Source organism: Mus musculus, chromosome 8, assembly GCF_000001635.26.
Source record: "Mus musculus strain C57BL/6J chromosome 8, GRCm38.p6 C57BL/6J".
Classification (NCBI taxonomy): Eukaryota; Metazoa; Chordata; class Mammalia; order Rodentia; family Muridae; genus Mus; species Mus musculus.
Window position 1 is genome coordinate 15,071,174 of NC_000074.6, and position 12,780 is coordinate 15,083,953.

A 12,780-nucleotide genomic window follows, 5' to 3' on the forward strand; every position below is an offset into this window, starting at 1 on the left:
TGGAGCAGGACACCAGGGCCAAGAAGAGGGTGTGGTCTGCGGGGAGAAAGTCAAAGCAGAAAGTTTCCGGGGGAGGGGTTATAGATGAACATGCCCAGCAGTATTTTTAATTAACTAACTAATTAATTAATTTTTATTCACTCTACATCCCATTTGCAGGCCCCACCTCTTTTCCTCCCAGTCCTTCCCTCACAACCCCCTCTCCCATTACCGACTTCTCCTAAGAGAATGAGAACTGCCCCCCACCCCCTTGGGCACCACTCCATCCTGGGATGTCAAGTCTCAGCAGGAGGCTGTGGTGACCAGCCATTCCCTGATGAAGATGGATGCGGGGCTCCACTAGGAGGGAGGGAGGGTCACGTGACTGTGCTGTGCTCTTGAGGTTTTACTCCCACCACGAGCCTGCTTTGACTGGAAGCCTTTTGTCAGGTCCTGATCCTGCAGCTGAGGTGGAATTCCTCTGTCTGTTTCTCAGTTTTTCTTCCTCTTCCTATCTGCTTCCTTTTGACTCCTGCTTCTCTGTGGGGCAGACAGCCCCTTCCCTGAGCTCATTCTGGTGGCCTAAGGACAGCTTAGTGCTGTTCAGAGCCCCCACGGGACTGTGGGCCCCTCCCCTTTCTGTGTAAGTGCCACACCTCCACAGCTGTCCAGTCTCTACCAAGCTGGAAGCCCCATCCCCTGATAAGAGCAGACTCCTAGCCTCACAGCTGGTTGGTTTCTCCTGTCGTCCATTGAGAGCCAACTGAGTGCCTGGTGCTGTTTTGGTGATGTGGTACGTGGGTAGCCACCAAAACTGGACTTGCTCTCTGGTGTCCAGGAGGTGTCTCCCATTGAGCAAAGGTGAATAACAGGCAGGTGAGGGGAGAACTGGGTCTAGGGTGATAGGTCATGGAAAAACGGGGACAGGGGAAATCTTTCTTGGAAAGAGTTTTCAAGGTGAAAGGATAGTGGGTGGGAACTGGGTGTCTGAGTGAAGACTCTCCAACAGTCTCTTGAGGTGCACAGGTGCTGGGGATGAAAGGGAAAGGAGAAATGGAGACTACAGATAGGCCTGTAGACTAGGGAACCTGCAGAACAGGGAGGATGCTAGCTTAGCCGAAGCTAACAGGGGTCTTAGAAGCTAAGGTGAGCAGACAGGATCCCCGCTGACTTGCAGTGGGAGGACCCCAAGGTGACCAGTGTCAAGCTCACACTGAAACTCAAGAATAAGGAACCAGATGTGGAGTAGGGAATGAGTGGGATCCAGAAGATGTGCGGGTACTCGTGTCCCTGGTGGAAGCATTACAGCTCAGGGAGAAGCCAGTCGGGTGGGCAGACTCCAGGGCCCAGGAGCTCTGTGGACAGTAGTTCTTCCCTTGACACCAGGGATCAGTGGGCAGTCAGCCAGTGCCAGCTTCCTCACGGACAACACTGATGTCAGAGTGTCTGATCCCTGAAGTAGGTGCGCTCTGACCGGCAGGTCTGGGAAGCTTAGATTTGAATGAGCATAAAGACTGTCACACCCTGACCCAATGTTGGCAGTATTCAGACTTTACATCCAGAATAACACTGGCTTTAAACAGTAAAGAAACACCCAGAATGAACTAAGCTGTTTGGCCCTGGCAGGCCATGATGGAATGATCCAGAAACCCAGGTCTCTTGACTTACACTTGCCAAGACCAGCAGATCCCTTCATTTCCTTCTTCTCCCTCCTGGGCCCTTCTTAGCAGATGAAGAGAATTTCATATTCTCCAGGAAAAGAGCATTGGGAAACCCCACAAATGATAGCTCAGCTCAGCTGTTCATTCCAAAGTGCTGAGCTACGGATCATCTGATCCGGGGTGTGTCTGGGGTGCGGAATGCCTTGCCCTTCTCTCTAGCTGGCCATGGAATGAGCTTTTCCTTGCATTCTGAGGTGACATTTACTACTATGACTACACTCTGGCTCCTGCAGCTGAGTTCTGACGACACTTAAAAGCAATTTGGCTCCTGGGTGCTATCTGAACTTTAACTTGCAGTCTGTACCGCGGTACAAATACTCACACATTTTTATCTCACTACCCATAAGGAGAATCTCCACCTCCCCCCAACACCCCCTCCATCACCACAAAAGGATATTTTTGTCCTCTTAATCTGAGGGGCATTTAGAACAGTCTGTCCCATTTCTTGTTAGTGACATGGCTATCATGTACTTTTTGCTGAATGCTTTCATGACTAAACTTTTCTTTCTTTTTTTTAAAAGAAAAAAACCCTTTCATTTTTTAATATTTATTAATTTATTTTATGTATATGAGTACACTGTAGCTGTCTCCAGACACACCAGAAGAGGGCATCAGATCTCATTACAGATGGTTGTGAGCCATCATGTGGTTGCTGGGATTTGAACTCAGGACCTCTGGAAGAGGAGTTGGTGCTCTTAACCACTAAGCCATCTCTCCAGCCCCATGACTAAACTTTTCTTATGCTCCTTTCTGACTATGGTATGTAAAGTCTGAAGAGTTCAATTCTGAGTCTGATTTCTACTTACCATCCATCTACCACCAATGAGGAAATCACTTATGATGCTGTCTGCCCATCTTTAGAGAAGATAAAATTGCATTAATTCTCACAGGAAGTCCTGTTGAGACGTTTTTTTGCACTGAGACTCTGAGAGGCAAAGGTGCCCCCATGGAAGTAAAAATCAAGACCAAAAAAAAAAAAAGTCCTTCTATTCTGGGAACCCATCCCAACAGAAAGTAAAACCTCTCAAGTTCTCTCAGCATGAAGCAAAGGCTAGATTTAGAATCTGGGTTTGCTGAACACTGCCTGCGAGGCCCCGGGGAGCAGAAGGGACGGAAGGTCCACCTGGGACATGCTGAGGACTGGGTTCAGAGTTCACTGCCTCCAAGTTAGCCTCCGGTGAAATCAGAGTTTGGTGCAGTTCCCAGAGCCACTCGGATGTCCTCTCTGCTTCCCATTCTGTCCCTGCCCTAGGCACCCTGTCTCCTACAATCCTACCACACGCAGAGGGAGAAGAATATTCCAGCGCTCACTTCCATATGTGGATGGGTAATCATTTACTATGTACACGCATACCACTGTTTCAATGTTTTTGTATAGTACAAAACACCCACGAGTGCAATGAACAAGACAAAACAAGATCCTAGTTCTAACCTGTACTCTGCCCACCCAAAAGTGCCCTGGATGCTCCCAATTCTAAAGAACAAGTGGCAGGTCATGGGTTTCTTTACTGATGGAAAGCACTGTGACTCGCCTGCAGAGGAAGAAGCACTTTCTCCCATCAGACCTCCCCCTAACTCCTGCCATTGTGCCCTAGCTCAGGGCTAGAAGTGCTAATGGGTGAACGGAGGAGCTAATCGGCGCTAATGCCTTAGGTGGCGCTGCCCCATCTTCATGTCTCAGTCAGCCCAGGGCAAGCTGGGAGTTGAGGAGAGGCTGCCCGTGACCTCTTCAACCCTTCCTTCCTGTCACCAGTGGTCCACTCCGTGACAAGCTTTGTCTCTTCTGTGTCATTTCAGTTCCCCCTTACTCAAGAACACCTCAGAGGGTTTGGGAGCCCCTGATGCTCGGAGGAATTCTGGGGAAGAAAGGAGGCTTTGTGCAGGAGAGTAGGGACTTTCTTCCAACTTTTGGTGCAGGGAATTGAGCCAATTAACCTTAAGTGATGAAGTTAGGTTTGTATTCACTTATAAAACTGCAAGAAACTTTCAAATACAATGTCTTAATCATCAGAGTCACCCTTATAAAGCATTTTAGGAATTTAAGATATAGATACTTTTTTGGAGGGAGGGATACCATTGAGCAATGAGGACTGTGAGGTAATTCGAAGCAGTGCAGGGCACCAAGGTACCATGGCTGTAGTATTACAGCCTCGGCAACCGTGTTTTCTGTGCGTATTCAGACCGACCAGTGTTGAGAATGACCCTGACTTGCTGAGTTATAGACAGAAACACGTTTTTTACCTTGAACTCAAAGGACAAAACTCAATTAAACAGAGCAGGTGGAAGCTTTACTGAGGCCTAGGCACAGACAAATGATGTACTATATATATCATACAGTATAGAGTTCTCAACACTATCCTTAGCTATCTAAACAGGACAGGATATCGCCGAGCGCAGGCATTTACTATGGGTTTAGAAGTAAGACAAAATTTGCAGTGTGACAAAGGAAACTCCGTTTGGAAACCATCCTATTAACATAAAGGCTCTTGAAGGAGTTAAGAGATGGTGCAATCTATGCAGTTGACTCAGGTACCATCTGTGCCCACAAGCCTCTGAGGGCTCTCCATGGCCCAGGTGTTAATCCTCTCTTCAGCTCTGAGGGTGATCTGCAGGGCCAAGGGCAGTCTTTTTTTCCCTCTGGGCTCCTCCTGGAAGTCCTGCCCAGGCTTCCCCATGAACTCTGCTTTCTGTTGGGTGGTTGCTCTGGGTGTCCTGTTCCCACTTCCAAGCTTTGTCTGGCCACCTTGCGGCCCCTGTCAGGCTCCTTTGGTCGCTGCTGCAGGAGACTGCCTGTTTCTATCAGCTTTGCAGGACCCCCAGCCATGCCTGTTGTCACCAAGCTGTCATTTTCCCCATTGGCCGTGCTATTGCTAGTGGAGGTGGGTGTCCATGAAGCAAACGTCCATGTTGCAGAACTTTCCGCTGCACATTGCTCTTTTGCACTGATGTAGAACTGTCTGCAGGATTTCAATTGCATAATTGATTGGTTCCTAACCAGATCAGGCCAGCGCTGCCCTGGGCTGATGGGTGGCAACTGGCACTCATGCCTCCCAGGTGAACGGAACACTATGTGCTGGTGTGAGTGGCCAGATGGACAGGGCTGGTTGACCTCTGTGAGCAGTGGCATTTACAAGGGGCCAGATGTCACATCTGACACAGCAAACGTGGGTTCAAACGCCCAAGAGAAAAGAAAGGAGTTGGCAGACAGCATAGGTCTCTGAAAATTCTCTCTCCTCTTTCCTAGAGATATTAAATCCTTGGTCAAAGAAAATAATAGCAGCTCAAAATGCTACATTGAAGAGAGTTATATGACCAAGAACAGGGCTTTCTTTGTTCCTGCGAATACTGGCTTAATTTACTTTAATGTAAATTAAAGTAAAGACTTGGGCAAAGTTTTCCTTTCTCAAAAGTGAATTTCCCCCCCAAGATTAAGGGCTTCCCCAGTGCTCCCATGTTGGAGGGAAACAGCAGTAGGAATGTGACTTTTGGAGCCATGTGGATCTTGTTTTCCAATCTTTCCAAGTGCCACATTTTAGGATCTGCAACAATGTTATATAAGGTAGTGGCTGAGGGTTGTGGTATTGGGTCTATGGCTCTGTCAATAGAGGGATTGCTATGCAAGGGTGAAGACCTGAGTTTGATTTCCAGAATCTACGCTCACAATCCCAGTGCTGGTGAGGCGAAGGCATGTGGAAACCTGGGACTTTCTATCTATCCAGCCTACTTTAGTCCTAAGCTCTAGGTCAATGAGAAACCATGTCTCAAAAATCAAGACAGGTAGTTCAAGGATCCATCCCAGAGGACGACCTTTGGCTTTCTGTATGCATGCATACACATGTGTCTATATGTACATATGTATGAGCACAGGTATGCACACATAGGAGAGAAAGTGAGAGCAAGACCCCCCCCCCCCGCCCCCTGCCCCACAAGGACCTAACGAAGAACCTGGCATAAATCAGAACACATGGAGCTGTCTGCTTCTCTTTTGTCAGATGAACTGGGGAAGTTGAAGGGGTGTGTCAGTTCACAAGCCCAGAAGTGACCTCACTTCTAAAAGACGGAAGTGGGAGATGGGAACTTCGTACCCTGAGAGTTCAGGCCCTTGCCATTTTAAGATCATGGTCTTCCTAGGATAGACACATACCTGTATCTTAGGTGGGGTTGAGCTTGGGTGTTTTAATGATGCTTGTGTGGGTCATTTCAAATCTAGAGATTGCATACCATTTGTGATTCTCACCCTCAGCTACTGGCTTGGGCTTGGAAGCTGTTCTGGGGGATGCGGTGGGGTTCTCTACTTGACCAGTAGGGTGCGCCACACCTAGGCTCTGGCTTCTTCCTGGCGCTCCACTGCGTTCTCAGCGGCTGGGTCGTGGTGTGATATCAGAGCCACTTAGACCAGGACAGTGGCAGGCATACGAAGACATCATAGAAGTTGGAACCAATTGCTTAGCTCCTGAGTCACCTTGAGCCAGCAAGAGATCAATCAGCCCCCGGGCAGGGGAGAAACTCCTCTCTAGAGAACAGGTGCAGGACTCTCCCGAGCATGGGTCTATATTGTCTCAGCAGGAAGGATTCTTCTGTGGTCCCAGAGGCTTCCCAGTGACCCCGGGAAACAATAGTCTAGGCTGAAAAGCAAGGTCAGACTGACTGGCGATCTCTCCTTGAACGTGAAATAAACAATTCCTGGAAGCACTTCTACCCCTCCTTTCTGAGAGTGCAGGTCTGGCATAGGCTGGGGTCAGGCATTCATTTGTATCTATAATTAATACTATGCCCTGCCCTTCGTTCCAAGATAGAGCTGGCGATGTTGTTCTCCAATAAATCACAAGTGATCCAGGCGACACGGTTGCTTTCCAGGAATGCTTTGTTCAAGTTCAGGATGTCGGCTGCGTCAGAACCTCTCACAAACTTGCTTTCTCTCACAAGTTTGCTTTCTCTCCCCAAGGGCCAACTTTGAGGACACCGCCACCTATTCAGCAGTAGCAACTAATTCCCATGGACAAGTGTCTACCAATGCTGCGGTGGTGGTGAGAAGTACGCTCCTGCTGTGTGCCCTGGGGAGGGGAAAGCCTTTGTCCTTGCCTGTCTCTTTCTGCGTCACATTCACCCATTTTCCCCTACAGGGTACCGAGGAGAAGAGGAACCTTTCCACTCAGTAGGACTCCCAATTGGATGTAAGTATACCTGGGTGTCTTTGTCTAGAAAGTTGTTTAGTGACATAGCAGAAAGGTGAGAAGTGATAGTTTGTACATGAGGACACTCCATGCTCCTGGAAGTCCTTAGGCTATTTATTTGAGAACTAGATAGGACACACAGCCAGGGTATGCTGAGGATGGTACACATTATCTCAGTGCCCAACAAACCTCTTCCTCATGAGTGATACCCTGAAGCACGTGGCCCCTTGCTCTATTGTCAGTGTCAACACCGATCTGCTTGCCTTTAAACACCATGCACCTATTTTAGTGCCAGGGAAATGTTAGTGATGCCCCAAAACACAGACAGGAGCTGATCTAATGCTATCATAGTAGGCCTTTTTTATTTGAGTTAGATCAGGCCCCCAGTGCACCACTGTCATGCAGGATGGTTTTGGTGGTGGGGAGCCCCAAATATCTATTGGGGCAAGGCTTTATAGAAAGCTACAAGCTGTGTGTGTGTGTGTGTGTGTGTGTGTGTAAGTATCTAGTTGGAGAGCTACCAAGGCCTTTAACATAACTGTCTGGTGCTAGAAGTCATATCATAAACTTAATTTCTGCTTCCCTCTGCGTTGGTGGTCGTTAGGCAAGGGGTAGGCTTGTAACCTGGGGGTACAGATCTACTGGGGCAATAATCTGGAGACACGGGTCTTGTTGGAGGTGTAACCTGGAGACACAGGTCTTGTTGAAGGTGAGTTTAGAGACTTGAGCTAGGCTTGGGCTTTGTTGGGGGTAACTTGAAAACTAATGCTGGGTACCTGTCTGTCAGTTTACCTGAGTTCAAACTTAGGTCAGGCTCTTTAAATTGGAGTCTGAATTGAAAAGATTTGGCCTCTCACTCTCAGCAAATAGGCTCCATGGACATAGTGACCTATAGTGACCCTGTCTCAAGACATGCACTTCCCTGTGACCCAGGATGGTGTTTCCCTGGGAGGCCCAAGAGTGTGCTGACATAGGCCAGGTGAGGAAGGCCACCAGAGATGAAGACTTACTTCAAATATAACTCATATATGGTTTGAGGACAAGGTTTAAGTTTGACCTGTGCTTCTACCAGAATTGCATTTCCATGTGGGCTTTGGCTTGGTCATGATTCCATTGATATATAAGGCCTAATCATGAAGAATTTGCTGAGGGTAGATCTTTTGGCAACCACCAAATTATATACTCAGTGCATAAGGTTTATTGGGTGGGCCAACATCCAACACTCAGCTGGTGTTAAACCACCCAGGAGATCGTGGCAAGCCAAGGTTGATGCAGGGAGGTCTGCAGGTCTGGAGTCCTGTACACCCTGAATACTTGGACTTTTGAGGTTATCTGCCTTACTGCAGGGTTTCTTCCATTAAAGCTTTATCTTTCTAAACAGAGACCTGAAAAATCTATAATAGCTGCAAAAAGACTTTCAGTTCGCAGTGACAGTTAGATGGTCTTATATGCACCACACATTTCAGCAAATGTAATTTTTATCTATCTATCTATCTATCTATCTATCTATCTATCTATCTATCTATCTATCTATCTATCTACCTACCTACCTACCTACCTACCTACCTACCTACCTATCTATCTATCTATCTATCTATCTATCTATCTATCTATTTTTATTTGCCCTTTTGAGCTTAGTGTCAAGTTCACTGGGCATAGCGACAATACCTTTAAAGCACACACAGTTCAGCCACAATTCAGCTATTGTTAAGGGAACGGAGCTATCACGGAGATAGAAAGAACTTCTGAACACCCCACCCATTTTTCCAAGTCAAAATCATCGTCTCCGTTTTGCAGATAGTTTCTGACCTTTCCCTGCATGCATGCGTTTCTAAACCAGGGATGCCTTTTGGTTTTAGAATTTTACGTTTCAAGTGCGGTGATGCACACCAGTGAGGATGCAGAGGCAAGAAGTGAGCAATACTAAGACCTTTTCTCAACAAAGAGTTGGGGATATAGCTTAGTGGTAGAGTGCTTGCCACTGGTACACAGTGGATGTATGCACACAGGGCATGCAAGGCCCCATACCATCGCTATAGCAACCAAATAAACAAACCTATTGGTTTTTTTCTGAAGCACATATATTCCTCCAGGTGCCTTTCCAGAGTTTATTCTGGTTCTAGTTGACATCTCCAGCTCTAGTTAGTGCTCTTACTGTGAAATAACACATGGATAAGAACTGTCCCACTGTTTATTTTAAAGAAGGAAATTCTATAACTTCAGTGGGCATAACTTGCCCAAAGTCACCCTTTGGGCAGAGGTGGGATGTAAATCCTACATTGTAAACACAGTAAGGCTCATGCTGTGTGTAGTGTCCCTGTGTTACCATGCCCCTAATGACAAGACAGATAAGCTGCTTTTCTGACAACAGAATGGCCATCTCCCAGCAGGGCGACTGACCAGGGGCCATTGTTTCCTACAGTTCTGGGTTTGCAGGTCTGATATCCCAGGCTGCCAGTGTGTGTTCTGGGAAGGCTGCATCCTGGCTTGCAGATGGTTTTCCTTCATTCTTCTGGGTACACAGCCTGCTCACTTGCCCATCTGTAAGGAAGGATACTGACCCATCTCAGGGCCCCTCATCATAATTTCACCAAAGCTAAATCACCTCTGAATGCCCTGCTGTCCTCATACCACGATGTTTAGGGCTTCAGCACATGAGTTTGGAGGATACAGACCCTGAGGTGCCTCAACCCAACCCCCCAAGGACTCATACTCTATAGCCAGGCAAGGAAGCACCTGGCAGCTGGCAGTGGCTCTGAGCGTTTGCTGTGCAGACATGCTGGGCGCTAACTGTATCTCCTCTCACTCCAGTGCCCCTTTCATCTGTGATCCCGTACACACATTTTGATGTCCAGTTTTTGGAGAAATTCGGGGTCACCTTCAGAAGAGAGGGCGAGACAGTCACACTCAAGTGCACGCTATTGGTGACGCCAGATCTGAAGAGAGTACAGCCACGAGCTGAGTGGTACCGGGATGGTGAGTGTCTTGGTGAATCAGGCTTGGGGACATGGCCCATGTGTTGACGTCTCACTGCTGCTCCGGAGCCTTTTGTGGAACAGTGGCTTTGGGCACTTGTCTCTCACTTCTGCTGGTGTGGAAGCTGCCAGCAGTCAAACAGACCCAGGGAATTGGCCTTGAACATCATCCTGGAGCCTCTGGGAGGAGATGGTGGGGGAAGCACCTGAGCTTACCCTGCCCTCTGGTTCTGTTTCAGATGTGCTGCTGAAAGAGTCCAAGTGGACCAAGATGTTCTTTGGAGAAGGCCAGGCCTCCCTGTCCTTCAGCCACCTGAACAAGGATGACGAGGGGCTGTACACTTTGAGGATTGTGTCCCGGGGTGGAGTCAGCGACCACAGCGCTTTCATGTTTGTCAGAGGTGCCTCAGCTCGGGGGTGGGAGGATGGGGGTGGGGGTCCGGTCTAAGGAGAAGCTGGAAGAAGCTACATAGCAGGAGAGGACAGGGAAGAGACATAGGAAGGTGGATGGCGAGCCTTGTCTATTGCACCCTCCCCTGACAAGAGATAGCCCCCTCCAAAGTTGCAAGGCATGTCAGTCATAGCAGGACCCTCAGAGTGACTGTGCTGATGCTCAACTCACGAAAGTGCGGTGGGCTCCTTTAGCCTCTGGTGTGACAGACTGACTCAAGTCTAGAACAGTGAGGCTTTCACTTCTGCCAGCTTAATTCCTGCTGACTATGGTCGCAGTACTGCAACACCGTTACAGAATGCCCTGGGTCTGACTGAATCCTCTGTCCTGCATCTCACCTTCAACCCAGGCTCATTGGGGTGCCGTTCTTAATTATGTGATGGAGAAGGAAGCTCTTGATAGTGCCAGGCAATAGCAGTGATAGCATGCATGTAAACACTTTGTCATATACACGAATGTAGGTGTGCATAGGCAAGTGTGTTCATGCATGATCTGCATAGACCCTCTAAAATTCTTTTGACAGCATCGTAAGTTGCTCTGTTTCCCAGCTGGAGACAACAAACTAGAACTTGGTTATCTTTCCTATGGAGGATTTGGGGCTAAATTTTGTTGGAGCCACAGCCCGAGAGAGAGAGAGAGAGAGAGAGAGAGAGAGAGAGAGAGATCCCTCTGCAAAGTCCAGTGCTCTGTTGCTTGAGCTGTGTTCCTTTCTCAGTGTGTTGCTTCTGTCCTGATCCACCTAGGCTGCCCTCTGTGGGCTCCTTCCAGAGCCTATTGGGGTGACCCCAGCTAAGGCTGCTGTGCCCTGGCCACCATACTTTCTGTCTGGCATAGCCAGTCATCGTTAGCTGGCCCCTCTGTTCTTCCTTCTGCAGCTCCAGTTGTGGAGGAATATAGAAACAACTGGGATGTTAGATTTTTTTTTTCTCTCAGTGACAGTTAGAGCAGAACTTCATGGAGGGCTCTGCCATTAAAGTGTGTTACCCCAGGAACAAAATTATGCACCTCATCCCCTGCACTTCCCACAAGATCACAAACACAGGGATGTGGTTTCAGGCTCTCCCACAGAGTTTTGTGGGTTTTATTAGGGTTGTCATTAAAAAATACCCCCTTCCATTCTCCTGTGTGTCTCTGGCAGAATGTTTTACACCATAAAAATGCAATGACTTCAAGCAGGTTTGATTACCTTGCTTAGTCAGCAGTATGGGCAGGAAGAACAGGACTCAAACCTGGAGGAGTTCAAGCGTTCTGATCACTTTCTGGAGGTTATGAATGGAGAGGAAACTCGAGGCTTGATGTTGATAAATCCCTGGCCTTTGGTACACTGGGGAGATTTGAATCAGACACCACAGAACGCTCAGATTTCTGTGGGTACAACAGAATAAATATGGATTTTAGATAAGAAAATCAAATGTTGAGTGTATCGACTTTCCAAGCAGCTCTGCTGGCCTTCAGTGTGGGAAAACTTGACCCAGGCATTTAACCACAAGTTATTCTTATTTTTTTTTTGTTAATTTCAAATTAAATTTTTAAAAGCTCACAGACGAGAAGAATAAGTATTCTAAGTTTTTTTTTTTAAAGTGCACACAGACATTTATATTTCCTGATATCAGTCTGCTGGGTTAATAAACACATTCAAATACTTTAGTGATAAAGACCAAACTGAGCAGAGAGAATGTGAGTTTGGAGGCCTGTAGGCAGGCTAGGCAGTGACCCCATCTTATAAAGGATGTGAGTAACTGTTTCCCCACCACAGATGCTGACCCACTGGTCACAGGGGCTCCTGGGGCACCCATGGACCTGCAGTGCCATGATGCCAACCGAGACTATGTCATCGTGACTTGGAAACCACCCAACACCACTACTGAGAGCCCTGTCATTGGCTACTTCATTGACAAGTGAGTGTGTGCTGTGTTCCACCCACATGGGGGCAGGAACACAGGCGAGTTTACGAAGGCAAGCATTTGGATGTGTGATGTCACTGCAGGCTGACAGACCCATTCAGGAGCGTAGTGCCATTATGGTCTTCCAATGTTACTGATAAAGCAATTGATAAATGATGCTAGTCTAGTAGGTTGGGCCCTGGGAGACCCCAGTAAGACGTCAGCCCTGGCTCAGCTCAAGTGAGATGCACAGTGGAGACACAGATCCACCCCAGACCTAATCTCACAAAGCTTTGCCACCCCAGCTGCAAAAGGGATCAACAACAATGTAGCTTGTCTTGTTTAACTTTGCTGTGATGGGTTTTGCTTTGTCATCTTTTATTTTGTTGTATTTTATTATCATCTCTTACAGCCTGTTTTTCTCTAATGAGGGAGAGAGAGGGGGAAGGTGGAAACTGGGAGGAGTAAACATGTTTGAAAACAGGAATTATTTTAAATTATTTAAATCTATCTTTCTGTCATCTGCCCTTTTCTCAGTCATTATCTCTCTCTCATCTATCTATCTATCTATCTATCTATCTATCTATCTATCTATCT

At 47.6% G+C, this 12,780-nt stretch overlaps 1 protein-coding gene across 3 annotated transcripts in view; it reads left to right on the top strand.

Annotated features, from left to right (window-relative positions):
- Nucleotides 1-12,780, top strand: part of Myom2 (myomesin 2) — a 75,768-nt gene that overhangs the window by 13,521 nt on the left and 49,467 nt on the right. For all 3 annotated transcript variants that reach the window (NM_008664.2, XM_006508727.3, XM_006508728.4), the window contains exons 7-11: nucleotides 6,646-6,734; nucleotides 6,824-6,874; nucleotides 9,686-9,850; nucleotides 10,089-10,250; nucleotides 12,057-12,198. In NM_008664.2, coding sequence (NP_032690.2) covers nucleotides 6,646-6,734; nucleotides 6,824-6,874; nucleotides 9,686-9,850; nucleotides 10,089-10,250; nucleotides 12,057-12,198 — 609 coding nt within the window. The remainder of the gene's footprint in view (nucleotides 1-6,645; nucleotides 6,735-6,823; nucleotides 6,875-9,685; nucleotides 9,851-10,088; nucleotides 10,251-12,056; nucleotides 12,199-12,780) is intronic.